The 24,878-nt window shown below is 38.0% G+C and overlaps 1 protein-coding gene across 1 annotated transcript in view; it reads right to left on the bottom strand.

Annotated features, from left to right (window-relative positions):
* Nucleotides 1–24,878, bottom strand: part of CFAP43 (cilia and flagella associated protein 43) — a 97,174-nt gene that overhangs the window by 67,200 nt on the left and 5,096 nt on the right. Inside the window, exons 4-10 of the mRNA XM_036265516.1 lie at nucleotides 20,339–20,506; nucleotides 16,923–17,073; nucleotides 10,855–11,014; nucleotides 7,371–7,438; nucleotides 5,464–5,595; nucleotides 2,595–2,711; nucleotides 204–284 (exon numbers count right to left, since the gene is read on the bottom strand). Of these exons, the coding sequence (XP_036121409.1) occupies nucleotides 204–284; nucleotides 2,595–2,711; nucleotides 5,464–5,595; nucleotides 7,371–7,438; nucleotides 10,855–11,014; nucleotides 16,923–17,073; nucleotides 20,339–20,506 (877 nt within the window). The remainder of the gene's footprint in view (nucleotides 1–203; nucleotides 285–2,594; nucleotides 2,712–5,463; nucleotides 5,596–7,370; nucleotides 7,439–10,854; nucleotides 11,015–16,922; nucleotides 17,074–20,338; nucleotides 20,507–24,878) is intronic.

Here is a 24,878-nt window from a genome sequence, read left to right as displayed (position 1 = left end):
AAAACTTGTCCTTTTCTATACACCAATTTAGTACCTTAAGTTCCATCCTCTGGGCTATGAAATATACTTTATACACAAGAATTACTCTAAATATAGATGGTAAAAATGCAATAAGGCATCTGTACCAAGTATTACCACAGACTATTGACAGGTGAATATGCAAAAGTGCATTGGATTAGAATTCAACATTTTTTAATACTTACTGGAGTATTTAGATAAATCTTGCTGACACAAGCAACATCATCTATACACCAAATACAAACTTCCCCTGAATATGTGACTGTCTGTGAAAGAAAAAAAAACCAAAAAAAACTCTAAGTGGAAAACAAGACTACTTTAGAAGCATGTTATAAATCCTTTTCTAGTATGTCTATCTCTCTGATTATTTAGTATAAAATTTTATTTTACTTATGTGGATTATAATTACTTCACAATCTAAACATCAATACTTCTGATTTTAATAAATATTAACTACTATTTTTAATATGACAAGTAACAACTAATTAGGATTAAAAAAATAAAATATTTTTTTTTCTATGTAACATAATTGAGATTAAAAATCACTTGAAAATTTAGTGGGATTATTGCCTTGTGACTAAACTTGAAATAGGAAATTATACATTGTTATTTTTTAATTAATAGACTTTGTTTTTAAGAGAAATTTTAAAATAACAGAAAATTTGAGCAGAAAATACAGAGACTTACCTCCTTCCCCACATATACAATTCTCCTATTATTGACATCTAATATTAATGTGGTACATTGTTATTATTGATGAGCCATTATTGATACATTATTATTGACTAAAGCCCATAGTTTACATTAGGGTTCACTATTTGTGTTATGCATTCTGTGAGTTTGATAAATGTTTAATGAGATGTAGCCACCATCGCAAGATCATACAGAATAGTTTCGCTGCCCTAAAAATTCTCTGCTCCACCTCTCCCTCCCTCCCCACTGTACCCCTAGAAACCACTGATCTTTTTACTCTCTCCATAGCTTTGCCTTTTCCAGAATGTCATGTAGAAGTAATCATTCAGCCTTATCAAATTGGCTTCTTTCACTTAGCAATATGCATTTAAGTTTCCTCTATGTCTTTTCACAGCTTAATAGTTCATTTATTTTGAGTGATGAATAATATTCTATTGTATGTATGTACCACAATTTATCCATTCTTCTACTGAAGAATATCTTGGTTGTTTCCTCTGGTATGCTTGTTCCAAAGACAAACCTTGTTGTCTTTGGATTTCCCATGAGATTTCTTTTTCTTTTTTTTGTACAGACAGAGTAGGAGGGAGAGAGAGGAAGAGAGAGAGAGAGAAACATTGACGTGAAAGGGACACATCGAGTGGCTGCCACCCGCACAACCAACCAGGGCCGGGGACAAACTGCAACCGAGGTACGTGCCCTTAGCGGGAACCGAACCCGGGTCTCTCCGGACCGCAGGCAGACGCTCTAACCGCTGAGCCAAACCGGCCAGGGCTCCCATGAGATTTCTTAAATAAGGTCTGAGATGTGCATATTTTTCAGTTGCAATCCCCCCAGGTACTGGCTCCAGTGTGGTTTCTACTTCTGGGTATCTGTTCCATCAGCTGTGATTCTCTGTATCTGCCTGTCTGTCCCTATAATTGTAGGGGCAGTAGCCTTCCCTATGACCTCCATCTGATGGAGCTAAGAAGAACTGCTGATTTTAAATTCATTCAGCTTTTTTCTTATTGTGAGGTTCCAATTTATGCTGGATTGTAAACAGTTTAGACTGTTCATTTTTACAAATAGTTTTTACTCCTTCATAGGATCAAGACTGAAAGCAGCTTAAAGTAACTGCAATGTGGTACGATTTAAGTTCTGTTTTTGACTACTAGGGAGTGGGTAAAATGAAAATGTAGGTCAGGTATCTAAATCCTAAATGTGAAAATCTTATATGGAATTTTTTAATTGAGTTGAAATAACCTTAAGAATATACATAATGCTTACACCTAGAGGAAATAATCCTATAATCAGAATCTCAAGATTAGAAGGAAATTTAATTGTTAACTAGTCCATAATCTATGTATTTTTTATTTGCTAGACTCCCAAAATCTTAATGGATTTGCTGATAAATCATATGAAAAGTAAAATATGTTTCTTGAGATAAACAATAGGTAAACAACTAGAGAAAAAGTTCCTTTTCTAAATATAGAGGGTAGGTTTTTTCCTAAGTAGATCAAGTTCACATTTTGTGCATGGCATCTATTTCATTTTCATCCTTAGTTAGGGCTGCATCACTCTGAAAGGGGATAGATACTAATAGTTTAACAAGTGTTGATGATTTATTAGCAATGAATGTGTTTAAAGGTCTGTCTTGGAAAATGTGTTTGGTGAATACAAACAGAATGGCTCTAAAATTTCAATTGCTTTGGCCATTTGCAGAGACTTAATATTATGGAATCCCAATATGGCGATGTCATTCTAACTGGGGAGTACATTTGATGATGAAAGTGGTTGGTATTTCTACCACATCTTCAGGAATACCCTCTATATCCTATTTGCATCAGGTTGTACATGAAATTCCAAAATCTCATCTTTAAATCCTGTGACACTAAAATATTCCTTACCATGCAGTATTTGTTTCCAGGTGTGATCAAGTCAATTGCCTGAAATTTTCCATCAGAAGCCTCTAGGACTTTATCCAAGGTTGGCTCCTCACCAAAAGTGTAAATATAAATGGATCCCTTAAAATATGCCAAAAGAAAAAAAAAAGAAAAATTAATATAGTTGTTGTGTGAGCAGTTCAACAAATATTAAATGCCTCTTGTGAGCAAGGCACTGTATAGGACTAGGTGATGGAATATTAGAAACCAACTCCTTAACGCCCTAACCTTGAGGAACTTAAAATCTAGATGCATAATATATTTGTTTTTTTACTGATTCATCATTTAAAATAATCAATAAATGGAATCTTATTTTTTTTCCAATTCCAGGCATTCATTTTTAAGTTATAAAATGTAACAAAAACTTTTTTTATGAGTTTAAAAATAATGTCTATTGATGCAGAAAATTTGAAAAATTTGGAAAACTAGAAAAGTTAAGATGGACTAAATCCTATCACACACTAGATCATGGTGTACACTAATGAAAACATTTATTAACCCTTTGTGGAAATTTTGACGATATGGCCAAAGCTGTCACTTTGACTTGTTGATCATTCCCAGCTCCCCAATTCACCTCTCAAAAAAATCTATCCTGTAAGTTATGCATCTCTACCAAGTAACTGTAATATGGTATGGTCACTTAACTAGCAATAAGAAGTCTGCTTTCCACTAATCACAAGTTTTTCAAGTTTGAAAAACTTGAATATTTTTGTTTTTGTTTATATAAAAACTAACTCTGTAGAGTCTAAAATCTGGTAGGTATTTACTGATTTTACCTTTCATTTGTATTTTAACAAATATTAAATGGATACACGGTGCCAGACACTGTTCCGGATGCTGGGGCTACATCAGAGGACAAAATAGACCAAAAGTCTCTGCCCTCATGGAGCTTAGATTCTACTGGGGGTTCAGCCATAGTTTCCTGATCCCTGTACTACATGGAAGATATATTCTCTATTTTTACTTACATTATTGCAACATAGAAGTCAGTGGTTAGTCTAATGGGAATTCCTTTGAAATAATCTGTTTTTCTCTTTGACTTCTTTTAAGATTTTCTCTTTGTCTTTGTTTGTCAACAATTTTACTTTGTTAAGTCTAAGGCAGATATCTTTTTATGTCTCCTGGTTGGGATTCACTGGGCCTCTTGAATCTGTAAATTCATGTCTTTAATCAGTTCTGAAAAATCTCTCTTTAAGTATTGCCTCTGTCTCACTCTCCCCTCTGGGATTTCAATCAAACATACGTTAGGTCTTTTTTCTGTATCATGTCTCATACCATCCCTTCTGTATTTCCTACCCTTTTGTGTCTCTGGGTTATATTCTGGATAACTTCTAATCTATTTTCCAGTTCAGTAATTCTCTCTTTGGCTGTGTCCAATTTCTGTCAGACATATTCATTTAATTTTTACTTTGTCAGTATATATATTTTTTTGGTAAAAGTTCTATTTGGGTCTTTCTCCCTTCTGTTAGGTTACCTTTTTTTATTGTTTCCTGTTCTAAATATGTTAAGTTTGTCATTTATTAAAACATAGTACAGTTGTTTTAACTTCTGGTAATTATCAGAAACTGAAATCTTTCCATGTTTAAATTTAAATTTATTTTAGGCAGAAAATCATTGAACTTTGTTTTTTTTTTTTAATCCTCACCCGAGGACATTTTTCCACTCTTTGTTTGGACAGAGTAGGAGGGAGAGAGAGAGAGAGAGAGACATCGACGTGAAAGGGACACATTGAGTGGCCACCACCCATACAGCCCCAGCTGGGGCAGGGACAAACTGCAACCGAAGTACGTGCCCTTATTGGGAACCGAATCGGGTCTCTCTGGACCACAGGCCGAAGCTCTAACCGCTGAGCCAAACCGGCCAGGGCTGAACTTTGTTTTTAATTCATCTAAAATAGTTGCCTAAAGGATGGGGAGGAGGGTGTCAATGGGGTAAAAAAGGAGAAACATCTGTAACAAAAATAAAATAATAAAAATAAATAAATAAAAAATAAAATAGTTGCCTAATAATATAAACTGCTCCTAATCTTGTGTTATTCCATTAATTAGGAGTCTTTCTAACAGTATAATTGATGTGGACACTTGGTTTTATCCTACATTTATTCCCCTCCCCTTTTCTCTTACAGAATCCATCTTTTCCTTAGAGAGAACCACTCATGACCCAAATCTAAGTCCATGTTTGGGCAGGTTAATGCTACATAGGGTCCAAGGGTAGGCTGGCCAATCAGAGCTTAGAATCCATTTGGACATAATAACTGACACATGGTGAGAGAGACGGCCCACATTAGTACAATGAGTCTAGATTCAAGGACATTTTTTCTATTTGGTATCTTTCCATCAAGGTCAACAAAAAGATAGAAATGCAAACTAGAGTTATAGGAGGCTCTTTTGACACTACAGGGGTGACTCTGCATGGGAAGGGAAATAGCAGAAAAGAAACAGAGCCAAGAGATGGCAGAGAAATAAGGCCAGTGGTTTTATGGGAGTTCTTGAACTCGGGTGAACTTGCCTTTTCAGTTACATGCACAAAAGCAAACGAACAAAAAACAAAACTTCCTTCATTAGTAAAACCTTTAAATTCTTTTTTTTTTTTTTCATTTGCAACTTAAAAGAGTCCTGACTTGGCCCTGGCCGGTTTGACTTAGCAGTTGGAGCGTCAGCCTGCGGACCAGAGAGTCCTGGGTTCGGTTTCCGCTAAGGGCATGTACCAAAGAAAAAAAAAAGAGTCCTGACTTGGAGAGTATCATTATGACACATACTGTATCCTTCATTCCTGTCATGCAATGATGATAATATCTGAAAATTGCATTCTAAGAAATCACCATCTAGCATACCTTGTCTGTCTGAATCAGCAACATTTTGTAATTGGGAGAAAACATCAAATGTTCCACAGGCTCTTCAACCTGAAGAAAATCCTCTACTGTGTAATTTGAATCTTTAATAATAAAAGAATAAACAAAGCCATCCTAGAGACCAAAAGCAATGATATAAATGCAGAAAATCAGTCTCAGTCAATGCATAGTGTACTTTCCTTATCAGACAAGCTAAGACTTATAACCACCTACTGTTTATTTTTTGGAATCAGTTATGTTTACATTATATAGAATGCCCTGTCTTCTTACCTTTATTTAGGCAACTGTTAACCATGTTTCCTGGTAAAGTTTCAATTTTATTTCCTTTTTGACATATTTTTCAATTACCTAAAATTTTTACTGACCTCTCCTCCTTTGAAAATTTCTAGTATCTATCTTCTTATCATCCTCTTTATTATACAGGAGGTTAGACAAATAGCGCAGAGTTTATAGTGTAGTTTGTATATACAGCAGTCTCCCTACTTCAAAGGACATTAGTCTTCTTTTTTTTTTTTTTGGTACGTCCCCCTAGTAGGAACCGAACCCGGGACTATCTGGTCTGCAGGCCAACGCTCCAACCACTGAGCCAAACTGGCCAGGGCAGGACATTAGTCTTAATGTATGTTCTTTAATCATTGTTATGTGCATTTCTTATCTCCCTAAATGACCCAAAGATAGGGAGTGTGCTGTTTGTTTCCTTTATATTCTTCAAGTATCCAATAAAAATAAGTTAGTTGGTTGGTTGGTTGATTGGTTGATTATGAACAGATTTAGGTAAATTTAACTACTCTCAAGAGGAATTTGAGTTACTTCTACACTAGTGAACAGGCTTTGGGCAAATTCATCCATAATTTCTAGATTAGATCCCTCTTATAATTAAGAGTAAGCATTTGTGAGATGGCTGGGTTCAGACACTTGCATGTTTATGCAAGGTGCTTTCATCATTTTTATCATCATTCTCTATCACTTGCCAGAGCAGATTCTCCATCTTTTCTTTAAATTTGTTTTAAGAAAACACCAAGACCACAATGTAGACAAAATGTAGGAGGTGAGGGTAGTCCATTGCAAGCTGGGGAGGAGGGTATTATAAGCTGAATGTAGGTTTATGAGCTCTGGATTGTTTCTCATTGGTGGAGCTACATCTCTCACCTTGACAACATTGACTACTGCCCTCGGGGTCCTGGAGATGTGATTTGTGGCGTTGGAAGAGACAAAGCTAACAGTAGTCTCAGGACAGTTACCAATAGACCTGAGATTTTAGTGTAGGTCAGCTCCAAAACTTAGCCTGATTACCACAGCATGGATATGGTCTCATCCCTTTTCATATGTACTGAGGCTGAGTGAACTCGGTAATAGTTGGTTCCTTCATCATTAGTTTCTACTTGATAGGGTTGTTGTGAGGGACAAAAAGATAACACAAGCCTGGCACAAAATAAGCACCAAGTAAATGATGGCTATTGATACTAATTCTAACATGGACAATAACAGTATGATATAGGTAAGCTAAATAGGCACACACCAGAGGCTAAGCTGAAGCTTTGACAAAAGGTTCCATTTGTGTCTGAAAACTTAAAACACCAAGTGCACAAATAGGACTGGAAATGGGTGGTGGATATGAGGTGTTTGGGGGAGGCATAGATTTTTAAATTTTTATTTTTGCCTCTTTGCAATGAGATGGATATATGTTAGTTCATTATACTGTGATTGCTACTTTTCATATATTTAAAATTCTTCATAATTTTATAATAGCATGCCAAAAAAAAACTATTTTAATTAATCAGACAGAACAAGACATCCCAAATTATGGCTTATAATAGTAAATGGCAGCAAATGGAAATTGTATATTTTCGTAAAAGCAATTCATTTTGAAGGAAAAAAAAATACATTACAATTCCAGAAGCTAGCACACCTCCCTTCTGATACACTATGGTGACTGGACTGATAATATTTCTTTCACCTTCTGGAAAAGAAAAACAAGAAAAACAGGCGACACAAAAGTGCAATACAAAGTAATTTATCTCATTTGATTTCCTAGGACTATTCATTTCTGTGTAATTCTTTTTTTTCTTTCTGAAGATCAACTTCATATTAAAATATGTGCTATGATGCTTCCTAAACAATGAATAATAAAAGCTGCTTAGCCATGATTAGTGATGTAAATTGCACGAGTTATTTAAAGGTCAGTATCATCAGATCTATGTAAATGACATTGTAGAATTATTTAGCAAACATATATATATTAGGAAAGCACTGTTAGCAATTTTAAGAGGTCATAAAAACTATATTATTAACATCAAGCTTTATACTTAAGATTTGTACATTTCATGGTATGTAAATTTATACCACAGTAAATAAAGCACAGTGGATAAAAGAAAGTGAAAAGTTCTATAAGAACATTTGTTACTTATAAGATATTGTCCTTGGATATTTTATACCTGAAACTAATATATTATATGTTAATTATACTTTAATAAAAAAATATATTGTCCTTGAGGGGAAATAACAAAAGCATATTCCTTGTTATGTAGATAAACCATGAGAACTATGAGATCAAAAATTCAAATGGCATCCATCACATTATTTGTTTGCTGCATATTAGGTGCTTGGCATTTTGCCAGATGCTAAGGATAGTGTCCTTTCTTTCAAGAACTAGTCACCTCCCAGCAGTTTCTTCTTTCCCAGCCCAACTGCCACTAGAGTCTAGCTTCTTTTTTTTTTAATCCTCACCCACAGATATTTTTGCATTTATCTTCAGATAGAGCAGGACAGAGAGAGGGAGGAAGAGCGAGAGAGAAACATCGATATGAGAGACATATCAACTGGCTGCCACCCACTCGACCCCAACTGGGGCCAGGGACAAACTGCATTCGAGGTGAGTGCCCCTAGTGGGAACTGAACCTGGGGCTTTCTGGTTCACAGGCCGATGCTCTAACCACTGAGAAAAACTGTCCAGGGTGAGCCTAGGTTCTTATGACTCCTCCCCTAGTCTAGGAGCCTGCTTCTTATAGCCATCTGCTTCTAGGGTCTTCCTTTCCTGAATGATGGCTCATTTAATCTCCCCAAGTACAATTCCAGTTGGGGTATATCTCCCTATTCAGGATTTTTTGATGTCCTACCACTGTCAGTTGAATTAAATATAAACATCTTAGGCTTACATTCAAGGTCAGGTTTGTTATAAATAATCCTTTGTTCCCCACTACCCCTGTGTGAAAACGTGACACTCCAGACAAACTGGACCACTTCTTGTGTCTCCACCTACACCAGGTTTTTTGTCTACACAGATACCATTGCCAAAAAGTCCACATACCCTTATCCCTGCCTGTGAACCTATCCTTCAAGGGCCATTTCAAATGCCACCTTCAAAATAACTTGGCCTGTTTCCCTCCTCTGAATTCCCACAGCACTTCATGAAGTTCTCCCTTAGTGAAATCACCCTAATCTACCTGGCTATAATTAACTAGTTGCCTTATTCTCTTCACTAAAATAGAAATTGAAAATAGAGATTATGAGATTATATATTTGCCATCTATGTCAATTGTAAAGCATAGTGTAAAGCACATTGTAGCGGTTGGATAAATATCTATTTTGAAAGCATAATATTATACCATGAAAATTATTAGAAATAGTATACAACGTGTGAATGCCATGATTAAGTCCTGAATTGGGTATAACATACTACAAGTGTGATAGGAGTTTGGAAATGAAAAGCATTGTTTTATAATTCATTTTACACACACATACAGGTGCTAATTTACTCTGTAGAAATCTCTGGGATTAAAATTTAGAGCCAATGGATGAGTAAAACACAGTCCCTGACTTCAAAGAGTTGACTAGTGGGAAAGACAGACAGGCACAAGGGGCATTGTAATAGCACAAGATGAGGCTCTAAGAAAGCAGTGAGTCTGAAGGAACCCCAGATAAGGGTACCTAATTTTGCCTGAAGGTTGGGGTAAGGAGAGGAAAGGCTCCACGGAGGACAATTTCACCAGTAAACAAGAAAGGGAAGGACATCCTAGACAAAGATAACTGCAAATAGCAAAAGGCAGAATTTGGGGAGAGCACAGGAATGATGAGAACTTGTGAAAGTCTCAAGTGGGAGTAGGTGACATTGGAAATGCAGGCCAGAAAAATGGTCTACTTATTTGAGAGCTGTGGGAATGCAAGATTAGAGAGTGAACCAAGCCTGGAGGGTACAGGTGAGAATAAAGGGAAGAAAGAGGGGCTGAGGTAGAAAAGTAAAATCTAACGGTCTCAGTTTTAGCAATAACGTGTGAGTCAGGGAATGGGAGAGGGCATAGTTGAGGGACACTGCAGTTGGGGGCAACTTGCTATAGGAGGTGATGTTTGAGCCCGGAACTGGAGTTTTAGAGAGCAAAGTGACAAGGGAATGAGCTAAGAGGCATGTCTGAAATGATGGGAAGAATTGACTGGCTGGATGGAAGACTCGTACTGGGGAATAGTAGGAACTAATACTAATGAAGTAGGTAGAATTAGATTAGAGAGAGCTTGAAAGCAAGGTAGAGCAATCCTTGAGTTACATGTTAAAAATGGTCTTCAAAGAAGAGCAGTTTGGCTGGGATGAGCTTCCGGGTTTGAGTCAGTTGTTGATTAACGTCAATGAAATCAGTGTTAGGTTGCTGCAAAAATTAAGGTGTGAAATAATAAGAACAACTGAAATGCAGAATGCAATAGAGAGGTTTGAGGAGCTTGCCCTGGTAAGGTTCCCTTCTCAAAGTGTCTACACCTAGCCCGTTCTGTGACCCAGGTCCAATTCTGGGCAGAGGACCAGTAATGGATACCAGATCTAAAGAGAATAGATCAGGTTCTCTTAGAAATTTTAACCACTTAACATAAAGGTAATGTTCAAGATGGCAGTTGGACTTAGAAGACCTTTATGGATAAAGGGGTTGAGAGGCTAGAGGTCAGAAAAGAACATATTACTTTATTAAACAGAAGAGGCATATTATGGAAAATAGTAGCTGAGAACTTGGACTCTGAGGTCTTACAGCCTTGGTTCAGGTTTCAGCTCCACAGTTTACTAGTTTTGTGAATTCAGGCATGTTTGTTAACCTCTCAATGCCTCTATTTCCTCATCTATATCATGGAGATAAAAATGTATCTTCTTGTAAAGCTATTTTGAGAATTAATGAAATCTGCATTATAGAGTGATAGCAGAATGCCGACAGCATGTAACATTTAAGAAACATTAGCTAGCTAGAAAGAATAGAATTTGGTAACTATAGGATAAAGGAGAAGAAGAAATCAAAGATGTCTCTAAGAAAGAGAAAAACAGGAAACAAATCACTCATCTTCAAGTGTAAAACCATCACCAATGGCTATACTTCTGGGAATATGAAGCAAAACATTTCTCACCCATTAGTGGTTTCTCATCTATCTTATCAAGCACAGTTGCATTCAAGTTTTCTCCAGTAATCACTAAAAGATGACCCTCTTCACAGCCAATGTATAAGTCACTTGTTGGAGTCCAGCAGTGCATAGTCGGGTGAAGCAAAGTGTATAGATCATCTTTGGGCTTCAGGGAAAGATGAGAAACCTTGTGTTAAGACAACAATTATGGCCTAAGAGCCACAAAAGTACCCATCAAAACAATTTCCAAGAGGAAACAAATGAGTATGTACATACATACATTTATTGGCCCCACCATTTGCCAAGAGCTAACTGATCTCCTTTTTTTTCTACTTCTCTACATTTTAATTCAGCAGGAAAAAATTAGGCATTCTTGCCAACACATTCTGAGTTCTAGTGTCACAGAGTTTTAATAACTTCTATACTGTTTCTTGGTGGGCTTTTTTGTTTTTGTATCTTGAATCTAAAGATGTCATTGTCTAGCTACAATCATCCATTTTGAGGAAGACTTTTGTCAACATTTCTCCCTCCTGATTCTATAAGGGGCATGGATGTGATTTTCCTGGAGTGGCTATGGAGAGGTCTGCCTAGATCCCTTACTTAGTTAGCTTTTATGGGAAATGAGAAGAGGGCTCCTTGTCTGATTCTGGTGGTCTCTCCAATTCGTTTCATAAAATATCCTACATGACTTTGATACCATGGAAAACTCAAAGGAAAAATGCACAAACCCTACGGGATGTACCTAGAAAAAAAGTTGGCTTTGGAGACTAAAATAACATGGGCCAGAAATCTAAGGCAAATTTTTCTTATAAAGGACTAGGTAGTGAATATTTTAGGCTTTGTGGACCACATGTCACATTCAGCCCCCTTCCTCTTTTAAAACAACCCTTTAGAAAGTGTAAGAAAACATTCTTAGCTTGGAGCCATTCAAAAGCACATCATAGTCTGTTGCTTGCTGCCTTAGATACTAATACAGTTGTCCCTCGCCACTTGGCGCTTCGATGTTCGTGGCTTCACTCTATTGTGGCTTTTTCAAGTACTATACTACGCTACGCTACACTACACTATTACTATACTATACATTACTATACTATACTATACTATACTATACTATACTATACACTATACTATTACTATACATTACTATACTATACTATTACTATACTATACATCACTATTACTATTACTATTACTATTACTATTACTATTACTATTACTATACTATACATTACTATTACTATTACTATTACTATTCTATTACTAGACTAGACTAGATTTGAAAAACCCGCGATAGAGTGAAGTCACGACAACGAAGCACCAAGTGGCCAGGGACGACTGTGTATAAATAGAGAGTCCTAGTTATCGCGGTAGAGTCTGGAACGGATTAACTGCGATAAATGAGGGCTGACTGTACCTCAGTATTCTGTCTCCTGTGGCATTAAATGCTTGTGTCCAGCAGAGCAGAGGTCTTTTCCCCCTTTCTGTGAGGACAGAGGAGGTCTTCTTGTAAGCCTGGGACCACCTGCTCTCCTTCCTGGACATCAAGGTAGCTGTCAGCTACTTTGGGTATGTGCCTGCCCCCCACCTACCCAGCAACGATTAAGATTGTGAACTCAGGATACAATGATATGGTACTCCTTCCTTTCTATTTAAACCAGCCAAACACATGGAGCATTTGTTTGTTTGATTTGTATTGAGAACATAATGTTTAGTACTATCTGAGCTTTTTGTTATGCTATACTATTATTTAGAATTGCATTAGCTACAACATAATGTCTTTGTTTTCTTTAGACATTCTGACACCTATAGGAACAGAAAACATTTTTAATAAGCCATTAGCCAAATTACCAGGATTGCTAAATTCCTTGAGAGTTCCATGCTTATTTCATTCATTTATTCACTCATCTAACAAATATTTATTAGATACTTATTACATTCCAGGCTCTATTCTAGGCACAGGAATGTAGCAGTGAACAAAATACAAAAAAAAAAAAAAAAAAAAAAAAAAATTCTGCCCTCATGCATCCTGGTGAAGATAAATAGAGTAAAAATAAATTAAGAAGGTAAATATATAGAATGTTATGTATTGAAAAGTGCTATGGAGAAAAATAAAGCAGGGTAAGTTAGAATTGGTTCCACAGTTGGGGAACACTTCAAACCCATATAGGCAGTGATTTTTCTACTCAAAACTTCCCAGTATACACAAGTCACCTTTCTAATAAATATTCAATTAATTGACTAAAATATTATATACTGCTCTTTTAATTTGGGGAAGGTTTGTGGTTTCAAGGTAAAGCAGGTGTGACACTATCAAAGTAACTATTTCTACTAGATTCTCAACTTATATACATTTGTTGCATAATTGATATTTCAACAAACATTTATTGGGTTTGGTTATATACCAGGCATTGTACCAAGTCATAAGGATTTCCTCTTCTCAATAGGATAATCAACTATTGAGGGAAGAACTAGTATCAACAAATATCAGAATCAGAAAACATGGCAGATTAGAGGGGTGTGCTTAAGTATTCTAGGCACATCCATAAGAAAGCAATTGCTTCTTTATGGTGGAGTGAAGGAAGTGTAGAGAGAGAGAATTATCATTTGGGATGGACCTTGAAACATGACTAAAGCAGAAATCATATATATGAACAATCATCATGACAATTTTTATTTTATTTTTAAAAATATGTTTTTACTGATTTTTTTAGAGAGGAAGGGGGAGAGAGGTGGAAACACTGATGTGGGAGAGAAACATCAATTAGCTGCCTCCTGCACACCCAGTACTGGAGATCGAGCCTGCAACCGGGTCATGTGCCCTGAACAGGAATCAAACCAGGCCCTCAGTACGTGGGACAATGCTCCATCCACTGAACCACACTGGCCCGGCTATCATGATAATTTTTTTAAGGATAGACTGACTTTGATTGTATAATGGGTCTATTTCATGCCCTCAGACCCTTAGATTGTTAGAAAATAAAACATAAATAACAATGTGGCCATCCAGTTGGGCAAACAAAGGGATTAAACTGCTACTAATTAATAACATTTTTGTGGTGTCTGAGATTTGACTCATAGAAAAGAATTACTTATTGAACACCATTATGTAATCACCATTATTTAAATGTTTTTTGGGTTGTCTTGATGACATATCACTTTAGACTATAAAAAGAAAAAAAAAAAAAGACAGACCTCTTCCTGGTATTGCAGTGGGTTTAAAATCTTAACACATGTATCTGGTTCTCACACCACCAGGGAATCTGTGCATATGCAACAGGTGCGAATTAAAACTTGGAATTATCTGGTCTTGGTATGTTAAACTAGTATTATATGTATCTTTTCATACTTTTTTTTATCGTCACCTAAGGACATTTTTCCATTTTTTTGTTCAGTTAGAGTGGGAGGGGGAGAGAGAGAGAGAAACATTGATGTGAAAAGGACGCATCGAGTGGCTGCCTCCCACTTGGCCCAAGCTGGGCCGGGGACAAACTGCAACCGAGGTACATGCCCTTCGCGGGTACCAAACCCAGGTCTCTCTGGACCACAGGCTGACGCTCTAACCGCTGAGCCAAACCGGCCAGGGCTATCTTTTCTTACTTTAAGATAAACCTGGGCTTGTCTTTCTATGACTTTCATGAATATATATGTTCTGCCATTTAAAAATTAATGTGATATTACATGGATTATGTTAGTAGAAATCTGAAAATTTTGAGAATAGTAAAAGAAAAGGTGCCAATAGTATTTAAAAATACTAACACCACCTCCTTGTTTAGTCCTCTGGAATCATGACTCAAACATTTTGGTCACTTGAACAACAAACATGAAAAATTTGAGTCCAACTTAATATTACTTTAGAAAAGGTAAGCATCAAATATGTTTCAGAATACTGGAGTTTATAAAAGAGATTCCTATTTAGCACCCCCCCCCCCTTTTATTTAAGGTAGATGGAAAAAGGAAACTGGACACTTGAGATGAAATTAATTATTCTGAATCCAATTTCTGGCCAGATAACATCTGCCTTTGATTTCCCCCATGCTACAACTAGATACATTTCTAATGCCCTAAATAAGTTGGGTAATGTGACACGGGACTATTTAATGTGCCTAAGCCCCTTATATAGATCAAGTCATTACTGATTCTTTGCCATTGGTACCCAGGTCACAAGAAATGCCATTCAAAGGAAGGAATAGAATCAAGATATTTGAGATCTGTTTTATGCTTTCACTCCCTGTATAGACATTAATTAATGTTTTTGCCATTTTTCTCACCTTCTTTATAAATTAAGGAATACATATTGGGAAAGCTAATTTCTTATTAAATGCAAAGCATATGGCTTTATTAATAATCCCTGTATAACTTAGAGATGTCAAAATTAAACATTAAATTTCTGTCTTTAGGAAAAGGTTAAAATGCACTGAGTACAAAAGTCCTAGGAAATAAAGATGTCTGTTAAATTATGAGCATTTTTTAAAATGGTAATTCTACATTTAAATATTTAAGGAAGGCATGCCCATAGCATTTTTCAAATGACAAGGACAACTGCCTGAATTTAAATGTTCTATGTAGGGTTCATCATATTGGTACAAAATGTGAAAGATTGAGGACTCCTATAAAGAAAAAAATATTTGAGGTAGTTGAATAGTTGTAGTACTAGGTATCAAATACAAAACACAGAAACATTTTTTTAAAGTTGTAAACCCTGATGACTGATTTATTTGTGTTTACTTTGCTGAACCACTGAGGCTGAGTGTCGTCGTATTTCCAAGGCTAAGCTCTGTGCTATTAAAAGGAATTAGTCATTTTCTGTAATTTAAAAAAAGTGAATAATTGTCATTCTTTAGAAGAAACACAAAGGGCATACAACCTTTTTTCTTGCTTGCCAGAGATTTTTAAATAAACTACCACGCTGAATTATTTTAAACATGTACAGCTTAATTCTCTGCAGTGGTCAAAAACACAAACAAACAAAAACCCCACAATATTTGGGAACCTCTAGCTCTTTTATCTTTGGCCTGGAGCTTTAACACAAGCATCAGCATAATGCAGGGTGGAGAGGCTTAGAATCAAGCTCCTTACCTTCATCTCTGTTCCTTGCCTCCCCTCTTGAACATCACCTACACCTCACTCCCCCTCATTTACTGTGCTCCAGCTACATGGTCTTTTCTCAGCTCCTCAAACATACTGAATTATTTTCTTCCCCTGGGACCTTTGTATATACAGTTCCCTCTGCCTAAACACTCTTTAATGATACCTATAGCATGATTAATGCCTCCTAGGTCTTAAAATCTCAGTTTAAGTGTCATCTCCCCAAAGGCCTTCCTTGACTAGCAGATGTTAATCTTATCCTCACCTCCATCCCCCATTTATCCTATTGAAATAATTATCACATTTTGCAATGATTTAATGTATCTCTTTACTTTTGGTGTTATTACTCTGTCTTCCTGATAAAATGTAAGCACTAAGAGGCAGGGATTATTATGCCTGGTTGGTCCTGCTACATGGGAAGAATTTGATAAAGTTGTTGAATGAATGGATGAATGAATGAGTGTGCAATTGCTGACAAACTCCCTTTTGAAACTTTCTTCTACTGTTTTCCACTTGCTCTTTCCTGGATTTGCTCCTATTCTATGACTACTCCTCCTGAGACTCGTCTTTATCCTTTCAACTCTCTGCAGTCAGTTTCCTCTTTGGTTCTCTACCCTCTCTCTCCTTTTCATCACCCCTCCCCCTCCGTGCTTCCACTATCTTCTGTGGGAATGACTCTGACAGCTGTGTCTGCAGCCCTGACTTCTCCTTAACAATAAGTCACTTTGCCAATTTCCACCTGGCATCTCCATCTGGATGCTTCCCAGCACCCCAAATTCTGTATGTCCAAAACTGAAATCACATCTGGGCTCCCGTTTCAGTTAGCAGTGCCATTATCTTCCCAGTCACCCAAACTCGTAACTCCAGCATCTTTATCTCTCATGATATCCAGGCTAATCTTGATTAAAAACCAGGATGATTCTCTCCGTCCTACATGTTTCATGGGATGATTATGTAAAGACAAACAGGAAGACATGGCAGGTAATTACCCTGAAAGTTTCGGCCTCTTTGTCCACTAGCCCGGCAATGGCTGACAGAGGGAGGATAGGTCCATAGATAGGATCCTTGGGCAACGAGTCAGGGAAAACGACATCTTTTTCATTAAAAAATGACCCGTCTTCCATGGGTAATTTTACCGACCTATAGGAAAAAGAAACATCAGAATAATCACATTAACAGAAACCAATCATTAATGTGAATGCTGTTTATTGGTGGTAAGCAAGATACGTAGGTGTTTTAAATAAAAACAAACAAACAAACAAAATAAAACAGATAAAAGCCAAATAGTAGATTTAAATATATATATCATAAAGGATAAGTAATGCACAGCTATAAATTAAATACATAGGGATTTTCAAAGTTAACATCTAAAGTAGGATTGTAAATTTGAATGTTGATAAGATCAGGCAGGTGATGTGTGGCAAGGTGGTGATTGTGGCAAATGGGAAACTGTTTTCCCCCCTAAAGGTGGCAGGCACCACTCAGTTCCAGCCAAGAGGGTTTGTTGACATGTGAGAATTCTGGTTCCAAAATTTCGAGGAAATACCTTTATCTGGATACTTATGAGAAATCTCTCAAATTTTAGATGCTCGCAACCAATTCAAATTAAAAAAACAACAACTGTGAGTCAAAATAAACATACATATAGGCTGTATTCTGCTACCTCTGCAACCTCTGATATCAAGAATTCATTTTAAAATTTACCATACTTTTAGCTACTTTTAACTCATAATATGGCTATCAAGATGAGTTTGGAGAATTCATGGCTTTATGAATTATATTCAAAATTCCTTAGTTATATAATATGAATAATGAATAATTTTGTAAAATTATTATGAAAAAATAGTATCTACTACTCAAGTGTAAGGTTTAAGTATTTTTAAGACCTGCTTGCTTTCTGAACTGGAAAATCCACTCACTTTGCCTCCCACTTTGTTTATAAAAAAATACAACTCAGCATCAGAACTAGAAGAGGATATTGAAGGGAAGCAAAAAGAGAGAAGGGTATGATAAATTATTTGTGTACCCTGGTACCGTGGTAAGGATTTGCTAGAGATATCCACTTTATGAAAAGGTATAGTGTTATCGACTCTGTCTAGAGATAGATTTGGCTATTCAGTGGGTTCTTGTAAAAATGAAATTGTGACATGAGCAGTATTGAGTGGAAAGAATGGCGTCTCTTAGGGTTCTCCATTTAGAACATTTAACCATATTTATATTTCTCTTAAGAAGGCAGTTTTCAAAAATTATAGTTTCAAAGATGTATATGGCCAACATCTCTTAGTCTTTGACTTGGGGGAGTATAGTCAGCTCAAGGGCATCTTGAATCTTTGAACTCTTCAACAAAGACACCATTATCATCAAGTATCACCAGAACATTGGGCATAGAATTTCTCTCTCTTTTTTTAATCCTCATCCAAAGATATTTATTTTTATTATTGATTTTAGAGACAGATGTGGGGGGAGGGGCAGGGAGAAACATTGATGTGAGAGAGGAACATCGATTGGTTGCCTCCTGTATGCATCCCAACTGGGGACTGAACCTACAATCTAGGTATGTGCCCTGAGTGGGAATCAAACCCACAAACTTTTTGTTGTTGTTATTATTATTCCTCACCTGAGGGTATCTTTTCCATTGATTTTTAGAGAGAGTGGAAAGGAATGGGGGAGGGAGGAAGAGAGAGAGAGAGAAACATTGATATGAGAGGGACACATTGATTGGTTGCCTCCCACATGAGTCCCGACTGGGGCTGGGAATCAAACCAGCAACCAGGTATGTGACCTTGACCGGGAATCTAACCTGTGAACCTTTGGTGTGTGGGCTGATGCTCTAACCACTGAGAAAACTGGCCTGGGCTACAATTTCTCTTTGACCCAGTTCTATTTAAATAGGTCACCCCCATGATCTATTCTATGCAACTACCCTTTTGTTTATAGATAATGTGGCTGAAAGTATAATCTTTATATAAAATTTCCATATCTAAAAGTTTCTTATTTTTGAGATTTCAGTTGGGCATCAAAATAATAGGAGCAAAAACTCATAAATGTTCTTTTTATATAATAGGCATGTTTTGAAATAGTAAGAGCAAATAAAATTTTGGAAAATTAAACCATGTTGGAAAAAGCTCTAGGAGGACTTGATATTTATTTATTTTTTATTTTATTTTATTTTTTTTTATCCTCACCCGAGGACATTTTTCCATTTTTTGTTCAGGTAGAGTGGGAGGGAGAGAGAGGAAGAGAGAGAGAGGGAAACATCGACGTGAAAGGGACACATCGAGTGGCTGCCACCCGCACGACCAACCAGGGCCGGGGACAAACTGCAACCGAGGTACGTGCCCTTAGCGGGAACCGAACCCGGGTCTCTCCGGACCGCAGGCCGACGCTCTAACCGCTGAGCCAAACCGGCCAGGGCAGGACTTGATATTTAAAAGAAGCTCACTGGGCCCTGGCCAGTTTGGCTCAGCGGTTAGAGTGTTGGCCCGTGGACCAAAGAGTCGTAGGATCGATTCTGGCCAAGGGCATATACCTTGGTTTCGGTTTGTCCCTGGCCCCGGTTGGGGTAGTGTGGGTGGCAACCATTCGATGTGTCTCTCTCACATTAATGTTTCTCTCTCTCTCCCTTCCTCTCTCCTTCTTGCTCTATCTGAAGATAAATGTAAAAATATCCTTGGGTGAGAATAAAAATAAATAAATAAATAAATAAATAAATAAATAAATAATAAAATAAAACAAAACAAAACAAAACAAAATAAAATAAACTCATTGGGCCCGGCTGGTATGGCTCAGTGGTTGAGCGTTGACCCATGCACCAAGAGGTCGCCAGTTCGATTCCTGGTCAGGGCACATGCCCAGGTTGTGGGCCCAATCCCCAGTGAGGGGCACGGAGGAGGCAGCCAATCGATGTTCGCTCTCATCGATGTTTCTCTCTCTCTCCTTCTCCCTTCCTCTCACTCTAAAATCAATAAAGAAATTTTTTTTTTTTTTTAAAAAGAAACTCATTGGGGCTCAGCCCTGTGGTTGAGTGGTTGAGTGTCGATCCATGCACCAAGAGGTCACTAGTTTGATTCCCAGTCAGGGCACTTGCTCAGGTTGTAGGCCAAACCCCTAGTTGGGGTATGCAGGAGGCGGTCAATCAGTGTTCTCATTCATCAATGTTTCCATCTCTCCCTACTTCTCCCTTCCTCTCTAAAAATCAATAAAGAAAAAAAAGAAACTCATTGGGAAATCATGTCACAGAGGATCTTTTTGAAATGCAGTCACTCCAATGTCATTACATTTGTAGAAAGACATTATAACTTAGGATGCATGTATAAAGACACTTAATTCATCAAATTGATCCAATCGCATTACATGAATGCAAACAAAGACCACCATTGTATTGTATTGTAATGAAGTCTCTCACTTTGCTTTGAGATAATGCTCCTGGTTACTTCTTTCAACGGTCCACACAGTCACTGAACTTGGACTTGACAAGCACAGCTGGTGCCAGTTCATGGGGTTAAAAGTCATCTGGCTCACATCCACACCAGGTTGTGACTTCTTGCACAAAATGACACCCAATTCCCAGTTCCTTAGAGAAAAATTGTGTTTGGTTAAAAAAAAAAAAATTCATTTTAATTTCATACCTTGAGAACATGTATCTAATTATTTGAAAACAATTTACATAAATTATGACTTAAGTTACTATACAATTCATATAATCTGACATTAATATCAAATTTATAAATAATTATGCTTATCATTATACTGTACCTGTTAAAGAAAGCAAAATAACTATTTTTATAAAATGATTCATATGCTACCAATTAAATATGACTCATATGCTACTTATTAAATTTGTATTTAACTCATCCACTTCTAGAAAATGGAATATATCATCACATTTGCTGAAAAATAAATGTAGGTGTCTAAATTTCTATATTACATATGAATACTCTATTGTTCTAGGTGCCAACTGATTGTTTACTGAGCTTTTTAAATCATAGTACTAGTAATTTAAAATTTATTAATTCATTTCACTTGAGAGAATATCGTAAATGCCTACTGTGATCAAGGTCTTTGCTAGATGAAATAAAAAGACAAAAATTAATGTGAGCTATCTCCTCATACAGGTTTATCCATTATTCCTTCTGCACTCCATTCAGAGTTGTGACTGGGAAACTGAAACTAATATGTACTAAGCTTGCTTGGTCTTTTGGCTTCCTCCTGCTCTCACATCCTTCCATCCTCAACACAGATGCCCTGTCCATCACATCCACCTTGCTCTTGCTGGTATTGCCGGTTTCTTGGATCTTTTGAGTTTCTGCCTCAGACGCCTGGCAAAAACTGTCATGGATGGATACAACTGAAAGCCAGGGCTTACTGGAGACACAGGAACAAAGATCACAGGATGATGTGTGTCAGTGACATTATAAATTCCTGGTTACCATACCCACTGGCGCCTCAATCCAACCTCCGATCCTACTGTTTCTCTGGTCAGTGCTCTCTCCTATTCTCTAAATTGGTCATCAAAAAAGAAATTTGTTTTTCTTTATTGATTTGAGAGAGAGAGAGGAAGGGAGAGGGAAAGAGAGATAGAAACATCGATGAGAGAGAACATCGATTGGCCGCCTCCTGCATGCCCCCACTGGGGATCGGGCCCACAACCTGGACATGTGCTCTGACCAGGAATCGAACCAGCGACTCTTGGAGCATGAGTCAATGCTCAATCACTAAGCCACACCGGCCGGGTTAAATTGGTATTTTTTAATATTCTCCATTTTCCTGAAACCTCTTGCCCCTCCACCTACTCTCAGTAAAGGACCTTGATTCCCATGAAACAGATAGAGGTCATAGGCTGAGAATTTTGCCAAATTCCTGCTATGAAGTATTACTACCTGTCAGGATCTGTGTCATTCTTTCCTTTTTCTTTCCTGTTGCAAGGGAAAGCATGCCCCTCCTATCTAAGGCCAATTTCACAACCTGTGTTCTGGATCCTACAGGTCTTGCCTTTGTAGGAACATTCGTTTATCCATTATTCCTTCTCTTTTGCATCATCAGACCCTCCTCTCATGACTCCTTTCTGTCAATACTTAGATTGTGTTCACCTGTACCATCTTAAAAAAAAAAAAAAGCCCTCCCTTAATCTGACACATCCATGTCTCTCTCCCCTTCTCTTCAAGCCAAGCTTCGAGTGGTTTGTTCTTAACTCATTGCCTCCTCTTCCTCTTTCCTGCTGTCCCCTCATCCCAGAATATTCGCATCCCATCCTACCCATTTCATTGACGCAGCTCTCTCCCAGATCCACAGATATCCACCTTTATCCTAAATTCAACAGGCACTTCTAAGTCCTTGCCTAACTTTGCTCCTGCAGGATCTGACTCTGCTTATGACTACCTTCTGGAATGACCCTTGGACTCTCTGTCACACACCACTTATGGACACCCATACCTCTCAGTCTCCCACTGTTTCTGAGGCCTAGATAACCTGTTCTTACTTGGTGGTGTCCAACTGTGTAGGCTTTAACTAACTTCCTGAAGGTACACTCCCATGTTCCTCACCTCATGTCCGTTCCACATGCCCAGAGGCTTCCCTATGGGCTCTGGGCATGACATGCAGAGGGTCACAATAAACCTAAAAGCTAATACCTTGTGCAGTGGACCTTTGGTTGATGGGATAACAGGGGTTGATGAATACGCTATCATCTCTTCCTCTCCCCTTCCTAACCCACTGTCTGTCATTGCTCTGGGACTGTCCATGTTCACAGTAGTTCATATAGCCTCTCAAAAGACCACCTGTGAGACGGAGCGAACAACTGTACCTGGTACCAAGTGGTGGCTGGTAAAATAATGTGCACTTTATCGGCTCTCCTCCTTCCCTGCCTTCCTCCCCTCTCCCTGCACGCCTCTTTCCTGAGCTGGCACCCTGTTAAAGAAGTGGCTCATGAACTTCTGCCACAGGCTCTGATTTCTGTGGAACCCAGGCTGAGGCATGTTCTGGAAACCTCCTCCCTCTATGGCTGCTCCTTCTGGGTCTCCAATGAGGTTTCTCTTCCTCTTTAGGTCCCTTTTTATTGGTGTTCTTCTACGTTTTGTCCAAAGTTCCACTTTAGGTGTTCTTAGTCACTTTTGATTACCAACCTGATTTAACAACTCCCAAATGTTTACCTCCAGCCCTCTCTCCTGAGCTCTAGTCCCAGGTATCTGTGGCAGAGGCATATTGTGTGTCCCTCAACATCTATTCTCCATTTTTCTCTCCAAGTAACAGAACCCCTGCTTTTTAGCCAGGCACATAGTCACCCACCATGAGGACATTTCCCAGCCTCCCTCGCAGCTCAACATTGCATTCAGTAATCTGGGCAATGGGATCAGTGTCAGTGATGTGTGCAACTTCCAGGCTATACATTCCAACAAAGGTTGGTGCCTTCCCCTGATCCTTTTCTCTTCTCACTGCCTCTCAAAAGTACATGGGTGATGCCCCCACTTTAGACTAGAGATGAGGGCAACACCCTAGGAGTGGAAGAGCAAATTAGTGCGAGACTAGCCCGACTCTGGGGATCTCATACCCAGATTATTGCATGTGAAAGAAAGTAACTTCTGTCTTATTTAAACCACCTTAGGGTAATTTGGGTTTCTGTGACAGCAAATGAACTTAAATCCTAACTGATACTATCAACTGCCAACTAGATATCTTCATTTATTTATCTCAGGCACCCTCAACTCAGCTTGTCCCAATTCATTTTCCCTCCTCCCTTGCCTTGATATCTTTCTGAACCACCATAATGTCTCAAAGTTGCCTAGGTCACAACTCTGGGTATAACACTTAACTGTCACTCGCCCTTAACGCCATTCCCAATATTTAGTCAGCCACGAAGTCCCAGGGAACTGCCTTCTAGACACCTCCCGAATATCTCCACTTCCCTCCGTCCCTCTGCCCATCACCCACAATCATCTCTCACTTGGACCACCACAGCCTGCTAACTGATGTTCATGTCTTATTTCCCTCCAATATACCTTCCATGATATGACTGGAAGGAATCTTCTTACATGTAGCTCTGATCATGTCACATCTCTGCTTAAAATACTTTAATAGCTTCCCAATGACTTTTAGGGTATAAGGTGTGCCCATTAGAATGGCTTATACATAGGATGAGTTACCTTTCCAGTATGCTTAAGACAAACCCAGTTTAGACCTGTTGTTCTATATTCATTATTAATTATTAATAACATCCTCTTTCACTCTCAGAAGTGTTCTGATTTAGATGATAAACTCTCTATGGTCACTTATTTACAAGGCTGCTCATAAGCTGCCCTGAGAGTGTCCCTCCAGGCTTGTCTCTCATAGTTCATATCTTGTTCTCATCATTATGCTCTATTAACATCTTATGTCAATCCTCAAACCTGCCATATTTTGTTCTCATGACCTTACACATGCCATTCCTCTGCTTGGAACCCTCTTCCTTCCCTCCTCACAAGGCTGTTCCCCATTCATTCTTTGGGTTGACTTGTGTATGTTGTTGTCCTAACCTTCAGGTTCTCAGAATATAACCTTATTTGAAAATAGGATCTTTACTAAGTTAAATGAAATCATTTAGTGTGGTCCTACTCCAATATGAGTATTATCTTTATAAAAAGGGGAAATTTGGAGACAGATACACATACAAGGAAAACGTGCGAATGTAAAAAGAGTTATTCACAAGCCAAGGAGAGAGGCCTGGAACAGATTCTCTCATAGCCCTCAGGAGGAACCAATGCTGCTGACACCTTGATCTCAAACTTCTAGCCTCCAGAACCACGAGACAATACATTTCTGCTCTTTAAGTCACTCAGTCTGTGGTACTTGGTTAATGCAGCCCTAGCAAACGAAAACATTCATCAACAGGTGAATGGATAAACTGTGGTATACCCAGACCATGGAACAGAAAGGAACGAACTACTGATACACATAGCATAAGAGAGTTTCAA

The sequence above is a fragment of the Molossus molossus genome, unplaced genomic scaffold (assembly GCF_014108415.1).
Source record: "Molossus molossus isolate mMolMol1 unplaced genomic scaffold, mMolMol1.p scaffold_m16_p_17, whole genome shotgun sequence".
NCBI lineage: Eukaryota > Metazoa > Chordata > Mammalia > Chiroptera > Molossidae > Molossus > Molossus molossus.
This window is presented reverse-complemented; position numbering and strand designations above follow the sequence as displayed.